This window comes from Centrocercus urophasianus, unplaced genomic scaffold (assembly GCF_019232065.1).
Source record: "Centrocercus urophasianus isolate 14NV4802_14NV808 unplaced genomic scaffold, USGS_Curo_1.0 seq_18, whole genome shotgun sequence".
NCBI classification, from domain to species: domain Eukaryota; kingdom Metazoa; phylum Chordata; class Aves; order Galliformes; family Phasianidae; genus Centrocercus; species Centrocercus urophasianus.
Window position 1 is genome coordinate 22441368 of NW_024884733.1, and position 25117 is coordinate 22466484.

At 38.6% G+C, this 25117-nt stretch overlaps 1 protein-coding gene across 1 annotated transcript in view; it reads right to left on the reverse strand.

Moving 5' to 3' along the window:
• Positions 1-25117, reverse strand: part of LOC122160555 (cytosolic carboxypeptidase 6-like) — a 292765-nt gene that overhangs the window by 56574 nt on the left and 211074 nt on the right. Inside the window, exon 3 of the mRNA XM_042819164.1 lies at positions 239-278. Coding sequence (XP_042675098.1) covers positions 239-278 — 40 coding nt within the window. The remainder of the gene's footprint in view (positions 1-238; positions 279-25117) is intronic.

Sequence of the window (25117 nt, forward strand, 5' to 3'; positions counted from 1 at the left end):
GCTTAAAGAAATATCAACACTCAAATTCATAGAGTAAAGGTCTGAAGAGGCAGTTCTGTGAACGGATAACTGCCCGGGGCTTTGCCAAGCACAATATAGCTGTCACTTGTTATTACGTGAAAGATTTTCTGGGGAACAGTGTTTTTCATTTTGCATGTCAGAGACTGGGGGAAAAAAAAAATACATTTAGACAACCATCTCCTTAAGAAAAGAGAGCCATGCAGCAGAGCTCACTTACCAGGGCTGGTTATTGTCAGAAGGTCAAGCTGCCGTCTCTGCTGAAAAACAAATTATAAAAGGAATTGTTAAAAGGAGACTAATTTTAGTGGGTGAGCTTAGACCTGTGAAGTAAATGTTCTGACATTTGTAGCAGAATTAATTACAAGTTACATGGTTCACAGTAACTCTTTTGGATGGGATCCTCACGTACTTTATGAGAAACAACAACAACAAAAAAACCCCAACAACAAGCTCAGTCCTTTTAATGTGTTTTTATTTGCACTTACGAAGTGTTACTATTTCTTCTTCGAAGCATATACTTGAAATGGATAGCTAGAATCACAGATGGACCGATATACTTATGAAAGCAGTTTCTGATTCCATAGGGAAGGAGACAAGGAACCAAGACAAGAAACCCTAAGTTCTTTATTCATATCAATCACTGACTCATAGCCTGGATGTGATCAAGCACAATTACATTGCCTTGGGGTAAACCTTTCAAAGACTTGTAAGGGGATCTAGACAAATTCAAGACTGATAAAAGGAAAGTTTCTTTTTATGCTGAGCACAGCTAGCCTGCAGATCGCATTGCCACCAGTTATCCCTCACCCCAAAGCCTGCCAGAATTGACCAGTACTGAATATTTCTACGGATCACAAAATCCAGGGATTTATGATGGCAAATATCAAGTTTAAACCAAATAATTGTTTCTGGAAGGCCTGCAAGCATCCATCACTGGACCATCACTGGAATGGCTACCCCTCATCTCACAAACAGCCTGTTACTGCCTCTCCTTCCCAGCTTTCTAACTTTCTGTCTTCTCCCTAACTTTGCCCATCATTAGTGTGTATAGCTGGCATTTCAGATTACACTGTCCAGTTTAATTTTTCTCTCCTAATCTGCTCAATAATGTCTGTGTTACTTTCATTTATTGTCAGTCCTATTGATCTTTCTCTAATCTAATTCTCATCATTACATTCACTGTATTCTCTGGGTGACAGCTTAAAGTCCTTGAGGAAGAAACACTGACTTGGTACTCCCTACAGTGAATGTTCATCCCTGGAAATTACAACTGATGAAACTCCTTTCCAAACTCGTTGTTTCTCTGCAAGTAGAGATTCACTGGCTGAAGTACGTGAACACAGCTGAGCACGTACTGGATATACTTAAGTTGCAAACCCAAAACTGAATTTGGCCTTCTGGGAAGCTAAGTGAAGTGTCAGGCTGAGAAAAACACATTTTCTGAATCACTGCTGGCCTTCAGTACCTCTTGTGCAGTGGAAATCACCTTTGAGAGAAACCTAACTCCTGTCTGCTTCCATAATTATTCCTTGTTTGCTTAACTCTGACAAGGCATTCTGAGTATGATTTTAGCAGTACGCTTGATATTTGATTTCTTATAAAACATAAGGGCCAAACTAAGACAAGCATGCCAATGTAATGGTAAAATGGAGCAGAAGAACGTGCCCCATTGCCTTGTGTCTCCTCCACAAGAGCCATTCAGAAATGTTATCCCAGCTCTACTGAGTTCTGCTCGCTCCAGACTTCTCCCAGAGAGCAGTAATGCAAAGTAAGCAATAGTACAAATGAAGGACCTGCCTCCCCAGTGGGAGCCATAAGAAGAAATGTCTCCTAATGAGTCGAATTTTATATAGACTCTGTGCCTTAATACTGAGTCACACGTATAAAGCTATGAAGTGCTAGGACTTAGCACCCACTGGGCCAAAAGCTTTGCTTACATTTCTCATCACTACTGGAACTCCAAATGCTGTATATCTAACGAACAGCTAGAGCAGAAAAGTAAAAGCTTCTCTACTGGGAGGAAAAAAAAAAAAAAAAAAAAAAAAAAAAAGTGGAATATAAATAGTCTATATTAAATAAGGTTGCAGACTGTAGAGTGTTTGAAAAGAGAGAAATGCCTGTATAGCCCAACTGGCTTCCAATCCTGACCTAAAGCTGTTAGATAGGTTTAGAATAAGCGCTAAATAAAAACCTAAATTGCTTAACCCAATACTGCAAGAAGATAAAAGCATACAGAATAGGCTAAACAACACATGAAACAAAGTGAAACTTTTCTTCCTGATAGGATGCTGCCTTCAAACTGGCCTTGGGAGAAAAAAAAAAAAAAAAAAAAAAATTAACTACAGGTCCAGGAAATCTTTGTGTACGTGTTGAACTTTAAGCACAAGTTATTTCTCTGACTTCAAATGGAGCAGCACTGATATTTCGCATCTAACACCTAAATGCTGCAAGGACTTTGAAATGCCACCAGGCTCTTGGCCCTGACTCCATGCATACACTCTGAGCTGCAGCTCTGTGCTGACTGCCTGACCTGTGCACCCAGGAAATAAAAATTCCTCTACTGTGACCTTCAGCAGACCTTGAAGAAGTTTCTCTCATTTAGCACAGCCAGGGAAGCTTGCACATGCTCACCCAAGCCCTGGAGAGAAGGAAACAGCAAAACACATCTCAAAATCATGCATTTAAACATGCAAAAATGCACTAATTATGGATCCAATCACTTTCCGGAAATTCAAGCCTGCTCTCAGATCTCAGGGGCTAACTCTCTGCGGTTTCCAGGGCTCAGCTGGACGCAAGCAGACTAGTAACTATATGGATTTTTTTTTTTTTTTTTTCATTTCTACTGGCACACTTATGAGTAGCTATAAAAGCAACAGAATTGGGATTTAAAGAGAAAGGCATTACACAAAGTGTCCACAGTTAATAAAATAATTGCATCAGAAATATCATGGCTGTGGGGCTTGATATATCCTCTTCTCCCTTCAGTGATGAAAGCTGCCACTTGCAGCTGTTACCCCCTTCTAGCATGATCACCCTTTCCCTGTTTTGACAGATTTCTTGAAAGACTCATCTCAAGATGTCTGGCTCCTTTTTGCTTTGCCTTTAGTAATTTTCCACTTCTCAGACACCTGCCCCTGCAGAGATACTTGGGGCTATCCCAATCTTCAGGCAACCTCATGTCCCAAGAATTACTACCGGAGCACTATAAAATATAATGATTATTATTTCTAGTCTGAGAAGAGGTGATAGTGTTCCATATCACTAATGCTGTGTTTCACCTACGCTGGGAAAAAGGCACTCCACAAAGGAAACAAACAAACACACACGCACATTAAAATGATTTCCACAGCATCAACCGTAATGCTAAGTGGAAAACAGAAATATTCCCTTTATCATCACCGTATCTCTAGTGCTATAATCCTGTGCTACCCGTAAGGGGCAACATTCTCATTTTCATTTTGCTGGTTATTTGAAAGCCCAAAGGCACGAAGAGGCCATTGGTGATTCATACTGGCTTCCCACTATGTGCGTTTTTCCATCATTGGTACTATCCAGAGGCACAGTCCCTACAGCACAGGGCTCTGCAGCAAACCTGCAGCAGATCGTGTTCTCTTCCATAAAATTAACAGTCTTTAATTAATGCAATAAGCACTGATGAGTAATAAATCATATTAAAATACAAGGAAGGCAAATTTTTAATACATTAAGCATTGATTCACTCAATAAATATTAATCTATTAAGCATCGAGAATTAATTACATTTAGAAAAAAAAGTTTAAAATCCTAGCTGGTGATCTGGTCTAAAATGAACAGAACGGTCCCTGTTCACCCATAATATGCACTTATTTTTAACTAATTCCGTAATTTATCACATGAAATAACTTGCCTAACAGCAAATCTGGAATATTATTCTATTGCCATATGCAATTTTCTCGACAGATTCTAACTCACTCCATATATTGCTCCCTAAATTTCTCCTCGCAGCTCCCTTTTTGAGTATCTCCTTTCCCTTCCTTGATGCTCGTGGTCTTTAAAACACTTGCCGATTGGTGTCATTTAATTTTCACCTCAATTAGCTTAGTGAGAGTTGCAAAACTAGAAAAAAAAAATGTGTGCGTGGGGAGGGAAATTAAATCATTTATTTAAGTTTAGCTTATCTATGAGATGCTCTTTCACACACTGCTCTCTGCAGTGCTGCTCCAACCTTTTACATAGATGTGGGATGTGCTGCAGTTGCTTTGACTCTTATCTACAGATTAGCAAAAGAGAAGGAAAAAAAGCCAGATGCAAAGATGCCCCATGAGACTGATATGAGCTGTTTCTGTAGCAACCGATGATTTTCTTCTCATGTAAGAATGAACCGTGTCATATCTAATTCTGAATGTATCTGGGCCTCACTTGCCAGCCAAAGCTGTGTCAAGTATAAAGTCAATATAGTTAGAAAGAGTGATAAAAAAAAGCAATTACAAAGTCATCTTCATCCTCCTACACTCCTCCTCTAACCAGGATCCAAAAGATATCCTTGCCCCTGCCTTCAGCCCTGGAACATCACCTCCAAGCACCCAACACCTAGCAAAGATAGGAAGCATTTCACAAAAGCAGCTCCTCTGCTGAAAGCTCCCTTGTTCATCCCATGCACTCTCATCCCAGGAGATGGCAGTGCTCTGAGAGGGGATCCCTAATTGATTATCTATCTGTCTATCTAAAAGCACAGTTTTATATGGGCCACGACAAATCTCCTAAGTCCAGATCTGAAATCAACTTCATCTTCAGAAAGCTCTTGTTAGGTCTATGCCACTTTGTTCTGCAGGCAGTGTTCCCTGCAGATCTGAACCCAAGGGCAGGCTGCTATCTCACCAGTGTCTCCTCCCACAGTTTACCCACACAAAGCTGGAATTGAGACTCTGTGAGCACAGCAAGACTTTATCTTTCTAAACGCCTTTTATCCAGACTGGTCTCTTCTCTCGATCTCTTTCATCCCAATTTAATGTGGTTTGAACGGGTGTTCTCTTTGTACCACCTTTAATCTACAATGCAATTCAATGAGTTTAAAATTAAAATCAAATGCATGATGACTTTTTGATTTACAAGTTGTTGGTATTTTTGTCTTTTCTAAATTAATTTCTAAAATTTAAATTCTAAGTCAGTTTTCTTCTTCTATAAACAGGCAGTGATGACAAGAGAAATAAGCCATGAAGGAAAGGTTTAGGCTGTACCCCATCCATTTGCATTGCCACGAGATGGGTAATGAAGGCTTAAAGTAATGTTAGAAGAAAGTAAATATGATTATGCAAGCATTTCACCTCTGTCTAGTTTCTCAAATGAGAATTTCTCTACTGACACCCTCCTTCCCTTCAGAATGCATGACATTGCTGAAGAGAGAATCTCAATTTAAGTAATGACCCCAATAAGATACTAATTCAAATCCTGTTAAAACGGATAATCTGATGCTTTAAAGCTTTTTATTATTATTATTTGAAGTTACATAATGATGTCAAGCAATAATCTTTTTTTTCTATCCTGAAATCACAAGCTTTTGTGATTAGAGTGAAACGAGATCTCACATTCTGTACTTCCTTTATTATTAGCTGCTAACGTTCCCTGACTCTGATAAAACGAACCAGTCAGCTTGTTGACACTTGACTGGGGTTTAAGTAAATTGCATCTGCTGTAGCCTACTCTGTGGAATCAATTATTGATAATATAGGTGTGGGGGAACATTTATAAAGTGGTTTGGGATATGTTGTTGCTCATGCTAAGAGCTATAATGAGCATTTAAAATCATTTTAACAGTGACCTCTACAGACATTTGATCTTTGCAATATTTGATAATTTGATTCTGGTTTAGAATCAAAACCAAACCAAAAATGATAAAAGACAGCAGTGATCCATTAAGCTACTTTGCTCCTCCTTACATTTCACATATTATTCTACTTAATATCTGACACTCGCACACTTCTCTCACAAAACCTTCGTGTCAAGGATATGTTTCTCAGAAACACTGCTGAACAAGTAGCTAAAACATATTCCTCTCCCTGCTCGGACTATTTATCTCTGGAATACAACACTCATACATAATGTATTATTTATTAATAGGCTCCTCCCTAGTTCTAACTGTCCTGCTGTGCTCAGAAGCTATTTAGAAAGAACATCAACGCAATGGAGACAGGAAATACTGAAAAACCATGTGTGATCTCTCTGGGCGTATGAAAACACTCTCTAGTTCCTCTAGTGGTAGCAGTAAGTTACAGCCCCAGAGGCTTGGTGAGCAGATCCACTGAAAGAAGTGGATCGCTGCCCAAAGCAACAGCCATGGGAGCTGAGCCACACAGAGGTAGCAATTTTCTGTGGGCACCGTCACTTTTATTGGCCACACAATCTTTTCCCCATACATTCTTCAATGACATCTACTGGTGCTTTATCTATAAGTTGCCTCATTTACATACACAGTGCTCATGGATAATATCCAGAGACTAAATGAACCACTAGGAACCAAAAAAGTTCATCATATCCCTATAAACATTTGCAAATGCAACAAAAAGTCATTAAGACACTCTTATCTCTGGAAGGAAGGAGACAAGGAATGAGCTGCTTTGGAATGAACTGATCCTTATCTTTGCCAGTGAGAGTTATGAAGGATGACTGAACATCTCTTAATTTTATTCTATATTTCTACATCTGTATTAAAAAAACAAACAAAACAAAACAAAAAAACAAAACAGCATCCTCATACACTTTGGTGAAGCAATATAAAGAATTGTAGCAACTATATCATTACTGATGTATACAGTGATATATAATTATGTGTGCAACCTCTCAGATAAGTACATAAAAGGACACCTTTGACAATTCATAGCGCAGTCTCTCAGCCACATCAAAAAATAGCAGCCAAAACCAATCACTTAACTCAAAAAGCAAACATCTCAGAGTTCCTAACTTCATAGGATTCCACCTTCCCAGTTAACGCAGGTCTGAAAGACCTGCAGATAAACAGGGCTGTAGTCACCCCACATCTTGTATAGAGTATATACACACACACTGGTATTTGTGCCCCAGTGAAGACTGGAGAAGAAGGGATGATACAGCCAGTATCTTGTCTGTCTTTGCTCTGCTCTTCCTTAACAGCTTTGTGCCTGCAGGAAGCAAAGAAAGAGGATAAGGCCCATTTCTCTGACATCCTGGGAGTCTGACCCCACATCCAAGTTTGATTTGAACTTCTTTGCAGTTCCACAAACAACGAGGTGGCTGCACATACCTATTAAATGGAGCCTACATACTTACTTAGGGTTTAGGATCTACTCCTTCCACAGTTTAACTCAGCATTTTAATGGGCTTGTTTTGGTAACAAACCACCGAGCAGGTTTTTCATAGTTTGGTGTATTATTATGTAAATTGCAGAGCCGAGGTTATAATCCTGTGTTTGTGACATCAATTACTTAATGCCTATAGAGATTACTGTAATGCCACAAGCAGCGGATTATGTCTTAAAATACATAGTAAGTAGCAGGAGCTAATAAACTCTTCTTAAATTTTATTTATTTTGGGAAAAAAAAAAAAAGGAGTGAACAGGGCAGGAAATAATAAAATAATATACAGACCACACAGAGTGCTATCAAAAAACAAAATCCACACATGATGCAGGTTGCTTCTTAGGCATCATGCAGCCACTCTTCAGTTGTGAATTCCTTGTTAAGTCTTACAGATGAAAGGAGCAGCATTTGGAGAGAAAAAGGGATAGATCAGGAAAAGCAATTATGAACTTTGAGACTGCACCATTTAGGATGTAGGGAGAGGGTAAACAACAGTGTTCAATGAAGGTTTAATTAGAAACAAAGCATATCTACCTATAGCAGTAATGGGTTATTGACTAAGGAGCCATTGTTTATGGGTTGTTTTAGATAACAGACGAGACAGATTAACCTCCAACGCGTGGAATTTTAGAACAGCACCATTGCAGGATCCTGCGGACACATGCTAAGGGAAGCACAAACCAAAGGTACCCGCCCCTGCTCTCCTCCATCCGGTTCCTGACCCTGAACTTCAGCCACGCATACCTTGATCACCAGATCAATTCTCCCAACACCTCCTTTTCTTTGTATAATTAACTAAATATTTATCAAGGTTGGGATGTAAGCTCCAGTATCCTCATCCAACCTGAACAATCAAACTACCAGCTTTGTAGCGCTTGCCCCACTCTGTCCTTGCCAACTAATACTTAGTTCAACAAATCACCATTGTTCCAGAATAGCTGGCTCACTCTGGGGGCAAGAAGTCTGACTTGAGTGAAAATAAAATATTGTTCGTAGAACCACGGTTTTCAGCAAAATAGAGGGGAAAACAAACAAATGTAGAACTAGAAATCTGAGAAAGTCAACAGGAAGTTTCCTGAAATACAATAAATTTTCATTAAAAGATTCTTCCTTTGGAAGAAGTTAAATATTTCCCTGTTTGGGAAGCAGCACGTGTTTGCAACCAGGCTGATTTGTGCTCTGTGTTGGCATTCTGCTCAGGGCAGCATGTAACCACACAGTGAAGTTCTGCATTACAGCATTGGCAGCATCCTCTCCCTAATACACCTGGGCAAAGTCAAAGGAAATACTTATTTGATCAACCTTTAAGAAACAGGACTCCTGTGGCTTCGTACCATAAGGACAGCAATATGAATAGAAGGTAAAAAAAAAGAGATGCATAAAAGATGCAGCACAAAAGTTGAATTCCTTCTGAATATAAATTTCCCAAAAATTACTGCATTTTCATGCATAAAACCTATGAATTATGCGTTAAGAAGTCCCTATGATCCAGCAACACAGTGAAAATAAACATGAGAACGCACAGCTTCTCTCGCTGCCATTCCCTCTGACTCCCCAGAGCCCTATCTCTCTTCCCTCTCCAAGAGCTCCCTGACTTTACATCTGATTTCATGTGAACTATCCAGTCGTGTTTTATCTTGGGCATTATTTTCTATCACAGCATCAGAGTCTTCCTGAGATGCAGGTGAGCAGTGTGAGAACAACACAGGAATTTCCAGGTCCTGGTTTCAGTGATGGAAGGTATTCTGCAAACACTCAAGATCTATTCTCTTTTCTCTCAAAGATGCCAATATTTAAAGGCAACTGAATGACTCGCACACAATGGTAATGCATGCCATTTTATTTAGAAGAAGGCCTCAAGTGTGTTGCATTTCCGGAAACTCTCTATCAAGCATCAAAGAAACATTAAAAAAAAAAAAAAAATACAAAGACAAAAACAAATAAAAATCCACCTCAGCAGCGTATAGTTGAGCTCTACAAGCAAAGCAAACTTTTGTCAGTAAGCCTCCAATAGCTGAGCTTTGTGTATGACACAAAGCAGAACAAATGCTGGGAGAACTTTCTAACTGGCAAATGGTGTGCATGAGATCTACAGTCTATATCACCTCCAAAATCTTTGTTTAGTGATTTCTGTTTGAACCATCAGCATTCTGTTTCAAAGCCAACAGTTATCTCACAGCTGCAGCTCCAAGCATTCAAAAGGAAAAGACAGAGCTTTTTACATTCTGGAAGTTACTTTTGCAGTTAAAATGACTAAAACCATATATATACACACAAATACGTGTAGGTACATGCAATCACAGACACGTATAAACATTCATGCATGCCCATGCAGTTGTGTATATACCATTGTGTGCCTATTCACTTTTGCAGAAGGAGTAAATGTTCGTTAAGCTGTATACATATTATGTACCTATACGTAAGGAAATGATATAAGACAGTATACTGACAGAAAAGACAGTATATTGACAGAATCACAGCAGCACGACTGCCATGGGTGCATGGTTAGAGAAGCTTCATTTTGAGAAATCTGCATGAGGGAGTTGATGAAACTGATTCCCAATGCGCCAGACTGGAGGATTTCAGTTTCTAATCTTCAGTTCTAACTTCACCTGCCCTCTACTCACATCACGTTCACTTTTCCTCTTTCATTCTCCTTTTTTCATTTCCTCCACACAGATGAAATGCTATCGACCAGTATCATTTGCATTTTCAAGCTGCTAATATTATGGGAATGTAAATCAGTAGACTGGAAATATCAGATTCCAAAGATTTGCACAACAGCTAAGACAAAAATAGCATTTTTTCATTTGCAGCATGGAGGCAGCTAACTCCATTCCTCCAAGTCCTGTTCCAGCTGTCAAGGTAGTTTTGTAGCCAAAGATATATCTGCAATAAGGACAGGTAAGACTAAGAGGAGAAAGAACCGTGCTTCCATGTGGTATTTAGGAGGATTGCCTTCTCTAGCAGTATTTTCTCTTCATACTGTTCAAATTTATTTGTTTATTGTATACAAGTCAAGACAACATGATCAAAATAATAGTGAAAAGTTAAATCAGAATCTAGTATGTTTGGACAAATATAAATTTATATGTCCAACTACTGCAGTCTCATCTAATTTCAAGCCTTTCATCTCATTTCAGGTTGAGTCTGTTTTCTTCCACAGTCCCTGGCTGTGCGTTTTTCTGTTATTCAAACATATACAACTCCCCCCTTCCCCCCAGACTGGACCACTACTTCTCATATTCACTTAAAAAACCACACAGGGCAGTCCAACATCACTCTTCTAAATACTGAGTTTTAAATTACAGCCACTCTAAACACTGTCCAGAAGTCAAATGGTGGCAATGGCTGCAGGCTATACACACAGATAAAAAGAACAACCTTACTTTCCAAGCAGACTCAACACTTCCTTATTCCTTTCTAAAGCAATTTCTTTGTAGCTTTCTACAGCATATTCCAAAACCATCATCAAATTTCTCTATCTGAAAAGTCCTGAAGCACAGAATCAGGGTCAAGGTCCACTAAGGCTGCATCCTTAATTCCCCAAAATTAACAGGAGTGATCAGACTCCTTACCGTCACTTCTACGATTAGTCTGCCTTTGTGCACTTTTCAGCAAAACTCACATTTAATCTGTGGATGATGATTTTAGAAACGTTAGCAAAAATGGATACACTGGAGACTACTGGAACTAGGATGCCACGTAACCTTAGATCCAGATCTGAACATTTTGATCCCACTTTTGATATTTGGCACGTTAGCCCAAATTGACCTCCTGAATTCTTTAACCCATGAAAACCACTCCAGAGGCATTTTTATTCACAACTGTCAAGAAGAGCTATACACATTCTAAGCATTATGTCGTACCCAAGGAGAAGATAAAAAAAACCTGGTTCATCAGAATCACTGAGCTGAGTTAACTTGCCCGAGAGCAGCCTCAGATGGATCCGTGGAAGAAAATGAGGCCACCCAGATATTACTGTTTCATTTCTCTCTTTGGTCTATGTCAGGTTATTCTGACTAATGAAATAAGGAACAACATTTGTCCTGTCCAGCTAACAGAGATAAGAGGACTGAAATCCTCTTTTCATTAGCCTAGTTGCTAACTGTTTCAAATTATTGCTCTTTTACTGTTGTGCTGTAAGCAATTCATTGGGGGCCTGCTATCTGATATACATCTAATGGTGACTAAGAACACAGAGCAAGAGCTTGTCAGAAGTCTGACCAATCTAAGCCTGTTCTGTGAAGCACCCAAAGCTTAAGGCCATCTGTGGCAGAGAAAAGGGAACCAAATATTAACTCAGTGAATTTTATATAAAACCGATGGGTTTGTCTCAGTGTGTAGTTGCTCTGTGGCTCAGTCCAAAAGCTGAATTTCTTCAATTCCACTTCCTGAGACAGTCACTGAGGGCAGACTGTGCTCCTCAGAATCACATCTCCAGAAGACAAAAGCCAAGATTTATTCACAGACACGTTGCAAACATCTAACAATGAAAGGAGTAAAATAATACATTATGAATCTACTGCAAAGCAGTTCTTAGGTTTACACAGAAAATATATTTATCTCAAAAAACTTGAAATGTCAATTTTTACGTATGGTTTGAGAGTCACTCTGAAACTTGTACTTTTCAGAAAAATATAGTTCCGCATTTAAACCGCTTCTATCAAAGCCATTTACATTCTTCATTTATTAGAGGAGAACCAATAGGCTTCCAAACGTTCACTGAACGCCAGTCTTCAAAATTAACTCTCTAGATGTTAAAAGCAACATTTACATACCGTGTTTGGAAAAACGTTTGACTTTCCCAACAAGAATAATGTTTTTCAGTTATTGAAAGAGCTCTGCTATGTCAATAGTAATTCACAAGGAAGAACTAGTCCATCATTTCAAGCCAATTTCACAGTTATAGGAAAGGTGAACAAAGTTTCATAGGTGAACGCATGACGAAAATTTATCCTTGCTCTTACCCTGAACTCTGTTGTGTCAGACAGCTATATTTCAGGACTTCCTTTAAAACAAACAAAACACCAAACATCCACCCACATCCATCCACAAACGTAGTGGCAAAACCAAGTGTTAAATTCACTCCTCACGGAGAGGTTAAATCTTTCTTTTGGGCACCAAAGACAGAGAACATTTTTTCTTTGGCAGTGGAGCTCCTCTGCAGCCTAGTTTCAGCTTTCAGAGGAGCCACAGACCAGCACAGGAGCACAACACGCTTCACCCTTGCCTGTCCCAGACCCGCAAGAGGACAGGTGTTGGCAGATTTATTCCTCACAGACCACTCCAGAAGAGAAGTCTCTTTACTGCCTTAGTCATGGCACCAGATACATATCTGTGCTGTCACAACTGAAGAAAACATGTGAGTTAAAGTCTTTTTAAAATCCCCAAGGAAACAGATGAAACAAGTCAGATGATACAATAGAATTAATACTTTCCAAAGACGTTTTTAATGGACTTCGAACAGATTTCCAGCCCAGGTGATCAGAAAACTAAGTGAAGTCATTTAGGATTACTGCTAAAAGGCTTCTTGGGATTAAAAAAAAAAAAAAAGGTTTAAAATGTCTTAGGGCAGAAAAAGCACTTTCCATATTCAGAGCTGGCAAAACATTTCATACAAAATACCAAGGAAGAAAGCATTAAGAACTGCAGGTAACTGCAGGTGCCATTAGGAAGGTAGCTTTGGAGGAGATTACATAGAAATAAGATGAAACTTTTGGGAAAAACAAATAAACAATTAACCTTGCTCCCCCACGCCTCTGATCAGCAACGAAATCAGAACTATCAGCTTTCATGCACCTTGCACAATGAACTTAAAAAAATGAAAAATAAATAAAAAACTGACCAACTAACCCAAAATGGTTAAGCTTTGATTCAAGCTGCACAAAGTTAATTGTTACCAACCATGGCTTTTCCTAATTAGGCATTTGAGGGTCTCAGGAGCATGAAATTTCCTAGTCTGGGGAGTGCTCTAGTGTTGCTACTGTGTACACTATGAATTATGTGCAGATTTTTATAAATGGAGTGATTCCTCTCTTTATGACGACAGGCACATTCACATCATATAAAGTTGGGAATGGGGAGAACTAAACAAAGGCACTGAGTTCTGAATTGATCACCTAAAACATCTGCTGTATTGCTTGGGAATTGCAGCACATATGGCATATAGGAGCATCCAATCTTTGGAGGCACACTACCTATGCAGAACATCCACAAAATGTCAGAAACACCCGTTCTGGGCATTTCAATCTTAACTCTGAATGTTCTTCTTTTAAGTAAAACGCATAACGTTAGTTATGGGTTGATTTTTTCTGCTTTACCATGTATTTTGATTGCAATCGACTTAGCTGCTGCCCTAAGTCTCCTGTATGTTTCTTTAAAGGACAGAGAATAGTAATGGTGTTCAAAAAGACAATAGGAACATAATGGAGAAGAAGAAAAAGTTATCACCTACATGTGATCCTCTCCATCTCAGCCAATCAACTCCTCACACTTATTCTGAATCTTACTGCTATTATACTACAAGAATCACAAAGCTATCTTCACACAATACCTATTAACAGCAAATCATTGGTATGCATTTCTAAACTGTATTTTACTCTGATGCAACAACTCTGCTGTATAAAGCTCCAGCCTTGCCAAGAGTAGTGCATGTAAAACGACATTTTCTAGAACAGCTGACCTACCAGTGTATTAGGCACCCACTGCCTCAGGAGCATCAATGTATCTTTGAGAGACTGCTGCTAAGCATTTGAGTCTCACTAAGGAAAGTCACGATGAAGCCTCTGAATTTACACTTGAAAATATTCAACAGAATATGTCAAATGATCAGATAAAAGTACTTTAAATCTATATGTATATATTTATAAGTTATCTATTCTGTAAGTTTCTTTTTATCTGTAGGCCAAATAGGGAGATAAGAAATACTAGATTGTCACATCCACAACAAAAAGCATCCCGAGAGAAAAGAGAGCTACTGTGCCAAGCAAATACCAAATGGGTATTTGAGCCATGGAGCCACAGAAGCCATCAGATTGAAAAATTCTTCAAGAGGGAACTAGTCTAGGGAGTAGTAGAGGCTTAGAAAAGATGGCAGAGATCACCTAAAATACTTGTAATTTGTGTGGTCAGAGTTCCCTTTAGCCATTTCAGGCTCAGAAAGAGGTAAGGGTGAGCTATGAATCAACGCTTACTGAGCCTCTCTGGTAGACTTATTATTTGATGCAGTTTTCTGTTGCAGACCCAACAATAAAGCTTTCCCCTAAAGATAAACAGTAATAAAAGAGCTTCTGCTTTTGCAGCCCTTTAAACCTAGTCCACTGATAAAAATCAGCAATACATTGCATTCCTAATGTCCATCGCTAAAGGTTGCCATACAAGAAATCACAAAAAAGAAAAAAAATGTGATAATTTACCCTTTACATCACCAGACAAACTGGGAGGTTCCTACTCACACTACAAACCTCATCCAGCCCAGAATGATTTATTCTGAAAGACAAGAGGTGAATCAGTCTTCACCTTTGATACCTGCAGCTCACATGAACAGAAGGCAGAAGGGACCCCTATTAGAACAGAGAAAATGGTATGTCTTTTCCAGTAAATCCAGTGACCAAACAGTATTGTCCAAACTGTAAAAATCATTATTTCCAATGTCAGAATGCTAAAATATGATATTTAATGTAAGCCGCGTCACATACTTAATAACATCAGCTAGCTGTATAACTCCAAAAATGAAAAATGTATTTTCTTTCTTTGTGACCTGAAGTCACTGAGAATCCAAAGAGCACCAGCCTGACATCTCACATTACTTGTGCCACAAAATTCTTTTCTTCTTAATGAAAAAGGCCATAAGCTTTGTATAACTGTGTGCTGTCCGAAATTCAGACAGCTCCTTAAAGAGCAGATCACAGAAGTAAACAGCGTATATAATCCTGTGAGGGCTCCCTCTTTTGGTCACAAAAGAAATACATCACAGATCATCCCGGTAAGGCTCATCACAAGAAGTTCTTTGGTTTCACAACTGAAAACCTCAGCATCAGTAGCACAGGCTGACCTTACTGCACAGTATGTTTTGGGGAAAAGCTCATGTGCATAGAAGCCTTCACTTACCAACACAAAAGGGGCTGCTGTTCTTGCCCTGTGACATTGCTTGTGTTGCCCTTCTGCAGAAACCTCAGACCACAAGAAACTGCACAAAACTCCGAACTTCCTCAAAGATCTTTCAGGGGCTGGCCAAGAACAGCCACAAAGAGGAGGCAAGGTATGATTGGCTGAGATAAAAACCACAGGATTAGACTTGAAAATAGGACGCAGATGAGAGACCAAGGAACAAGTGCAGGCTTTTCTTTCCCTTCCTGGGAAACGTGCCAGGAAGTACAAAGGGTCCACAAGAAACTTCCCTTCGATATTAAGGTCAGCTTAGACTTGCATCTCTCCCATGGAAGTTTACCTATAGGTTAAGCTGTCAAATGGAAAAAACATCAAGAAAATTTTGATTTCCTGCTATTGGGATTGCTGGTACAAAAGCTCTTACCTAGAAGATGGATTTCCAACAGCTGCTGATCACCTGTGAAGGAGCAGTGCCCTGAAACCTGGAATGAATTAGCAAACTCACTGCACCTGGCCTTTCAGTCGACTAGGAGACAGGGATTTTCAAGGGAAACATCTTCACCTGAGTTGTTACCATATTTCTCAAAAAAAAAAAAAAAAAAAAAAAAAAAAAAAAAAAGAATTTGGGGTCTTTGTGTTGGTTGAGCTTACTTAAGAGCAGCTTAAGGCAAGTTCTGTAGCATTTATCAGCACACACAAAAAAAAAAAAAAAACAACCCAAAAACAACACAACCTAGAACTGTTAATTTGGCCTTGGATAGGAAAGAGTGGAAGGCTTTGGTGAACTTTTTCCCTTTACTTTCTTGCAATTCACATCAATTGATATTCTACAGTTCTGATTTCACACTGTGGGAGCTTTTTAACAGTTTTTGTTAAGGGTTATTGAAATTTAAAAGTTCATTATGTTACAATTCTCTCCTTCAGGCCTCAAAGGCTTTGGTATTACTGCTGTCCAGTGAGGTTGCAAAGCAGGGGATACTGGCTAAGTGAGCTCAGGCAGAACTTTTTATAAAAATTGTAGGTATTGTGGGGTCTTTCCACTTGACTGTCCTGTCTGCAAAAGGCAGATTATTCTAGATTTATATGTATAAGAAGAATATCAGACTAACTTTTTATTAAAAATTAAAATAGTTTGAGTCACAACAGAAATCAATATACCACAATTCAGAAGAAGTAGAATGACAATCCTGTGGTTAAGTAATTGAAAGGGGAATTGAGTAACCTGTCATTCTCTGCTCTGTGCAACTTAGCTCTGGATGTCATAAGCACTGTCTCGTAAGTTCCTGAAAGAGTTAGACATTCTGTAAATGTATGAAACCAATATAGGCAAAATCTATTCAGGCTCCAGAACAGACCCAAATAAACTCCAGAATCAGGGCTGATAACTTATTTTCATGCCGTGCCATTGGCATCTTTTTCACATTCAACTACTACAGCTTTTGAAGTAAATTATTTGCCTTCATTTTGAATTTACCTGACTTCTGTCAGAACCTTAATTCCAATGAGTTGCTGAGTATTGTATCTTTATAAAATACACTACTCAGCTGCCAGCAGACATGCAGATTAGCCTTATCCTAAAGCATCTCATCTCTATTTATCCCAGGATAATTAGTCACGTAAATTAGAAGTCATTACCAAAGGCTACAAAACCCTTTAGCAAAGGCTTGTTGACAGGCTAAATGTGTTTAAAATACTTTAAAGTTCTGGGGAGGAAGAGAGGGGTATGTGGGGGGGTATGTGGGAATAAATATCATCATAATAAGAAGTAAATTCTGACGTGGAAAATGAGGCTGCATTAATCTGTATTCATTCCCAAAGAAGGACTTAGATTATTGTACGCTGCCACGGTGATATATAACAGGGGACATTTAAAATGCCAAGCCATAAAAGTGTATTTTCTTCATTACATTTTCTTTGAATGCTTTGATCTTCCCATTTTACACTGTAAGTTTGATTCATCATTACTTTCCAGTAAGAAACTGCCACATTTGATTGTGGGAAGAAGAATTCTTATCTAATTGCAATTTGTAAGTACAGGATTTAGTGTATTGTTGCCTGAAAAATGGAACTGTCTAAATTATTTTCCCTGAAACTAACATCCTCAACAAATAAAAGCAACATATGATATCTGGGCATAATTAAAGAAAAATGACACCTACTGTTACTTGAATAAAGAAAATGTGTTGATGACAAGAAAGAGAAAAAACATGATTTCCCTGCAGTTTTGGTGAAACACATTTTAGCATTGCATTTTAGTTCTTTAACACATTTGTTCACTGAATTGGACAGCAACAACAACAACAACCACACAAGCAATCCCTTTCTCCAAACCAGCCTGTAACGTACCGTTATTTCTGTGCAGTCAGAGCAATGCATGTCAGACATTTTGGATTTACTGTGCATGCACAGCAATCCTGCCTTAGCTCCTGTGTGCCCAACAGCCTTTTCTGAGCAACAGCACAGAAGGAAGGAAACATGGAACAAAAGAGAAAAAACAGCCATGAAAAAATGGGCGTGCAAAAAACATTTCTTAGAGGACCCGATTTACAGCTTCACTCTCAACAGCCATTTTGATCTTTTAACATCTCTATGCGTATGTTATGCAATCAGTTCTCAGATAACTTTCTGCATCTTCAAACCTGCTCTTTTTCCTTCACACTTTTAAAATTCTCATTTCTGTTCTCTTACATATGCTTATCTATTCCATTCCCCAATATTAAGCAACCCTTATAAAACCCCTGTTAACAAAACATTCAATATTCTGTTATCATTTGGCATTTCACCATCCAAGGTTTAATATATGTGTGTTTTTTGTTTTTCTCCTTTTGTTTTCAGCACTGTCCCATTTTACCCTTCCTCACAGTATTCACGTACTCATGACACTGATAAAATAGTTTTCAACTCCTTGGGGTTTCAGTAGGGTTATGAAAATCATCTAACTTTAACTATTTGATAATAAATACGCAGTGATTACTCTGCATCATGTATTCTCTTTTCTAAACAGTATAAGAACAGTATATTTTGTACAGACCAGAACAGCATTTCTTCCAACACAGTGCAAGTTTTCCAGCCCATTCTGAAATCCTTTGAGCTCCAGCTACTTTCCTGCTGGTATGTACTCAAGACTTGACTGTATATTTCTACCTAAGTTGGCAATGCAGGTCTGACTGCAGAAAGGTATATTTAGAAAATAATGTGCAATATACCAATAGAGAAATACGTTTAGAATATGGCTAGCTATTACAGAAGGCATATCTATTGCCATCTACTATAGTTATCTATTACTTGTAGCCAAATTTATACCACAGTGATGAGGAACACTATAAATCCCTACAGAGAATAAATTATCTAGTGATGTTTCTTTACTACTCACAAAGTCTCAGTATTATGCCTCAGAATGGAGGCCATTGCTTTAAGCAGAAGAGTAGCAGTTATGACTGGAATATTTAAAAAAAATAATAAATTTAAATGAGGTACTTTTTGAGCCATCTGCAAAGTGTGCGTCCACAAACTCTTCAAAATTGCATAAGCATGGTGGGGAGATATATGCAAATCTCTCTTTTGGAAGAAGATCTCCAGTTAATAAATAAATAGTGAAAATCAGTTCTTCCTCCAGTCTAGAGGATGTTTGTCCAGGTTCTGAACTGTGCGTTTGTAAACTGTCAGAGCTGGAGAAAGGTCTTACTATACTAATGTGATAATAACCACCTTGAAGATTAGTACCCTTTTTACAATCATTTCACTTATCACAGGTATACCTCATATTTCACTTTGATTCCTAACATGTACAGTCGCCCTCAGCACCACTAACCACTAGGAAAAAAAAATGGTAAAAAGGCAGAAGAATCCTGCTGTGCATGAATACTATGTAGCATACAAGAAACAGCTAAAAAAGTGGTTATTCCAGCCTGAATTGTGGGCACTGTTTTTACCAGCCAGGGCCTCTCTCAGCAGCTGTTGAGAGTTCCTCTGTAGCTGGTATCATTGCCTGGAGGCAGAAGTACCTTCTGACCATATCTGTTTATGAAAAAGGAACAATCAGATTAGAAAACACTTACTGACATTAAGTGTCCATTAGACGATCTCCCAAGGTCCCTTCCAACCTCAATGATTCTATGAAATATTCTTTTATGTCAATAAACACAAACAGATCTGATCAAATATTGATTTCCAGCACTTCACTTCCCGAGGCAGCCTTCCTTCTCTATATAACAGTATGAGTTAGTCAAGTGATGGGGAGGATGAGGGATGTTTTTCACTTCTGTGCCAGTGCCCTCTCTCCTTGAAGCCTCAGGGGGTTCTCTACAGATTCAAGATGAACAAAACACAGATGGCTTTGAAGAGAGCTCTTTCTTAGGGCTGTCAATATTGCTTTGGGTTTGTGAGGTTTTCCTTGACTTATTCAAAGAAGTTTTGTACCAGGACCAGGGTGCCTCCTTCAGCAAGCAACATATGACACAACCTTCTTCGCCAAATCTCCCCTACTAATAAAAGTAATACAAACAAACAAAGACCATTCCCAACATCCTAACCCACAAAGACTTCTTTCTCCTGAAAAGAAAAAAATCCTTACTTTCCCTCAAGTAAGCTGTGAGTGAGGCTGCTGACATTAATTTCAAATAGAAGATGGTCAGATAGCATGATGTTAAACAAAAACCCCTCAGTTGTATGGATCAATGGGCAGTCCTCGAATCACAGTATGGCAAAATATTTGCTGAGCTGAAGTGGGTGTTCTCCATCCAAACTACACAGGTAGCCACTTGCTTCCTGGGGCACTTTACAAGAGCACTACAGGTCTCTTATAGCCTGCTCCATGGGGAAGTCCTGCCTAACCTCCTCATTTACTGCTCTTTACTTCCTTTCACCTCTTATCCTTTCCCTTCTATGCATCAGAGTACACTGCACAGAGTGAGCAGAGTGAAATTCCTGTCACTGTTAACAATTCCTTAAGGGCAATGGAGTCCTATGTGTTTCATTTACTTTGCTAACTGTACAGTATTTAAACCTCATCTGAATTGGTAAGTAAAGAGAATATCCCTCGGGCTGCAGAAGACAAATACAAATTCCTACTCCAAAGGTGTGCAGCTTAAAAGGAAAGCTGGGATAAGACAAGATAAAAGTCTTAAAAGAAGAATTAAGTCTATGCTATGTGTGCAGTTTTTTTTCTCCTCCTTAGACCCAACAGTGGAAGGGAAATACAAAAAAGCATGGTTACTTCCAACGAGCAACGTAGCATACAACAAGGGGATCTCCTCTGCTCATTCAAGAGCAGGATTTGATGGGGATTCTTCTACTTGTGTAATAATTCTTATTTGTTGGGAAAGATTCTTCTGAATTCCTATAAAAGAAGAAAATATCAAAATATGACCTTTTTTCCTCTAAAGGTCTCCAAAGTAGCAAGATAGTACATAGTGCAGGAGACATCACAATCATTTGGGAGGTTAGGGAAGAAAAGGGAAAACCTTCCCACTTTCCTCCTCTCTATCAGAAGCATCCTTCCTTGGTCAACAATGAGTTCTTTTTATACCTACATATTTTCATTGCTTTCTTATATTTTACCAGATTTTTTTCCTTGATGGCAGAAAACATTTTGAGCGTGGAATAATTTTTAAGTACTTCATACATTTGTTCTAAAATACAAATAATTTCAAAATATTAGGCTTTCATGATGTGAAAATACATTTTAGACCCTAATGGAGCTAATGCTGTGAAAGCTTAAGTGAGCGTGGTAAAAAAAAATATAATAATAACCATAATATCTCCCACTGATGTGGGAGGAACAGTTTCTGGCCTTTTGTTCAACCTTTTGGCAAGAAGTATTAAGAACGACTTAGAGACAGTGATAAATTTTGAAAACAAATGTGGTTAAAAGAAATACATTATTACTTAGCAATTAGTAAATACTCAAATGATTGTTTTTAAAAAATCTTAGCATCCATAAAACCAAACTGAAGTCAGCTGAGTACTGCAGTTGTTCTGTGCTTCTAGAAGTCAGTTGCCCATTTTTAATGGAGAACGGCAAAATACCTCGTGGGGATATAGTGCAATTTAAAGTATTATGAAGACAAAATACTAAGCACTTCTTTCAGAAGACACCATTTCATCAGGGCAGTTTTAATCAGCATGCCTCTGAGAGAACTGAGCTCAGCTCCACAATATTTAATGTCAAATGGCTGCTGGTTAGCAGGGGTGGCAATTGTGCTTAGTGGGGACATCTTCTAGTGATTTAGCAGTGATTAGTGTTGCTCAGTCTCCTGCTGACTGTCACTGCTCCTTTCTCCAACAATAGCTGCTTGCTTTCCTCAGCTCTTCTGCCTGTTAAAAATTGTTTTTAATTTTTTTTTTTTCTTCTCATCATTTCCCTATTCCTGCATGCCTCCTCCCTTTCCTAATAAGACCTTTGGTCCCATGGGCTATGGGTGCAATAAGCTGCAGCTGGCCCAGCTGGCAGCACTGTGCTACTGTGGGAGAGTTCAGTCCCTTTCTCAGTGCAATCAGGATTTAAGTCCCCCTCTCGAAACCCATTAAGTGGCAGCAAAATGCCACCAGTTTTCAGCTCACTCAGTGCCTGCCTTGTCTTAGAAAGGGAATCGTCTATAACCGACTTAGTTCAACAGATATTTCAGCAAACAGATCAATTAAGAAAAGCAACAGCTGGTCCTGTGCTTTGGACTAGCACTATTCTGCATTGTCCATCTTTAGTGTGCTGCAATTTCATTCTAGTACTTGAAATGTATAACAACATTTTACAGTCTGCTTCACAACACAGTTAGATCATTGGTTCGTTTTTTGGGAGTGGGCCTGGTTAGATGATGCTTCATTAAATTCCTAGGAAAAAAATAGTCTTGGAGATTTTGCTAGCTTTATTCTAATTTTCTTGCAGTGCAGCCTGAATATAATGCCTATTTTGTGACATGACATAGCAGAAATGATATTTGTTTTTTTCCTTATTTTCAGTACAGAACGGTAATCTTTCTTTCCTTGAAGGCTATTTGGAGCACACTTATTAAATCAGAGGAAGACGATCCTTTGTCTAAAATATCAGTTATCCATTATTGGTTTTGCCATCATCTGGTATAATCTTCAATAAGTTCTTAGTTTCCTGTCTACAGAAATCAACATGACACCGAAGCTGCTGTACTCTACCTATAATAGAGATTATATGGTTTCCTTTATAAATGTAATGACAATAATAGACAGTAGATTATTTTAAAGTGTCTTAAATTGGGGGTGATTCTAAAACACTTACTGGATTTTATTACTAACAGCCAGAAAACTTTAAAAGAGGCCTTTGTGCAATAGTTATATTCCTGGCATCTGCTTCTCTTTGCAAACTTTCAATTTTGTTGGTATTCAGATGTCATCCACAAAATGATCATATATGAACACTTTTTGAAATGCAGAGTGGAAAAGAGAGCAAGCTGTGCAGTAATTCAATATTCTGGAGACTGCAGCCTATGAACCCAAGACAATAAAGAGTTTATAACAATGGAAGTCTACAGTCTACTTAAGGTTTTGATATCAGACTTTTTTTAATCAAAGAATGAAGTTTATCAGTGTTGATCTAAAGTAACCTTGGGCACTGCTAAGACAGCAAAAGGGGGAAAAGAGCCTGGATAAAATAATTGCATATAAATATCCAGAAAGAAATTGCATTTGATCTCAAGTACACATAGAATATATTACCACGAGGATATTTTAAAAATACTTACTAAAACAGATTGAGCAACAGGAAATTTCTTGGGCATAAAATGGAAAATAAAAGAAGCCTATCTTTAATAAATCTTTCATAAATAGTCTTTCTAATTCTTTAAAGACTGCAGGAGAAATTGTCAGTTGGCGTAAACAGTTCTAGATCTGCATCTTAAAAAAATGACTAGAAGCAAGACCCACTTAGTTGCAACGTTTGAATTCCCAGATTGTAAATTAGGAGCCATTTCAGAACAGACACAAAATGATGAATCCATTCACTGTTGAAACTTGAGTTCTGCTATGCTGCTGTATTGACATTATCTAAATTTAGGTACTCAATTTAGTGGCTTTTATTAGCTGGCTAGTCTCTTTTTAGCAGCATAACGACAGTCTGATCCAGAGGGCAATTCAGAACATATATGTGATGGTCCTCTGGCAGCTCTCCTTCAGCTCTGCACAGTTATCCACTCTATCTTCACTTACGTGCCTGAGTATGACAGTGAGGGTAGCCCCTCAAGACTGTACATTTGCATTCCTTGTCTCACAGAACTGGCTGATTTTAGAACTTTATGTATTTTTAAAAACTAATCAACTTGTCATCTATTGTAAGCTAGATGACTTGGTTTGTTATTGTTAATGGAAGGAGAAAATCATGTAGCTTTACAGGGCGAATTATTTTATTTCTCTCAGATAAATCATCTGAGAGAATCATCTTCCAGAGATGCTTTGTGCATGCTAGCCATTAAAACCAATTGGTTAGCTTGAACAAGGTCTCCATTACGGTTTGTTGCCAAGTGAAATGAAACTCACCCTAAACTTTATGAAGAGTGGAAGGCACATGAGGACAGCTACTTACCTGATGCATCTGGTTGCTGATGCTTCTTTCTGAACTAGGTGCTTTGAGATTAATTTGAGTAGGAGCATTCTCAAGAGTACTAAAGAAAGGATACAGAAAACTTTTTTTCAAGTCTCTTTAGCAAGAGATACTGTAGAATAAGGAAAACCTAAAAATAGGGAAATGAGTTTTGAAATACTTTAAACCCCATTACGTAAGCACAAATAACAAGCAAAACAAGCCAGATGAATTTCAAGTGGCACTAAATACTAGCATTCTGAATCAGAAAGCCAGTTAACTTTAATGGATGTAACTTATATGAGAGAGTAAAAGGTAAGAAGGTTAAGGGTTGAAGACATTTTGTTCTGTTTATTCTCTGAAATCCAATTAAGTTTAGTATTTTGAGAAGACAAAGCTTCAAGAACACATATGAAGAAATGAAAGAGATTGAGACTCCTGAAGGAACAGGAAGAACTCTTGATACAAACATCGCCACAGCCAAAAGGGCCAATTCTTTGAATTAGGCTTGAAAGAAACAAGAGATCTGCCCAACAGTCTGGTGTAGAAGGCTTTTTTTGGGTAATATTTCTGATCTTTCTGTGCCTCTGAAGTCATCACCTCCAGCAGCTTGAAATCCAACACTGCTGCTTGTGCTAGATACCTGTATTCATTAGCACGTGTATAACAATTGCTGAGGCTCTATCTGAGCACTGAGGTTAGAGGCTCATTTGTGCTGCACTGGTTGCACAGTCAAGCAGAAAAGCTGAGACGCATAAGACGGTATTGCACAACCAGACAGTTTATGAACAAAAAAGACCTACCCCAAAATATTAGCAAGATGAATAATAATAACTAAAGCAAACAAGCAAACAAATGAAAAAGCAACAGATAAGCTGTATTTGAATATAGCTGTTTTAAGAACATTCTTCCCAAAAGTTTATATGTTCAGTAGCTAGGAAAGCCTTTGCGGGTATGCGGGTAAGCATCATGATGCTTTTGCAGCTGTGGGGGAAAAACACACAGCCATGTTGGTGAGCATGAGCTACAATCTTCCAGTCATCAGGTCCATGCAAGCTTAACTGGTTGCTATATCCATTCCTCATAGGATGTTTTCTGGGGGGGGGGGGGGGGGGGGGGGGGGGGGGGG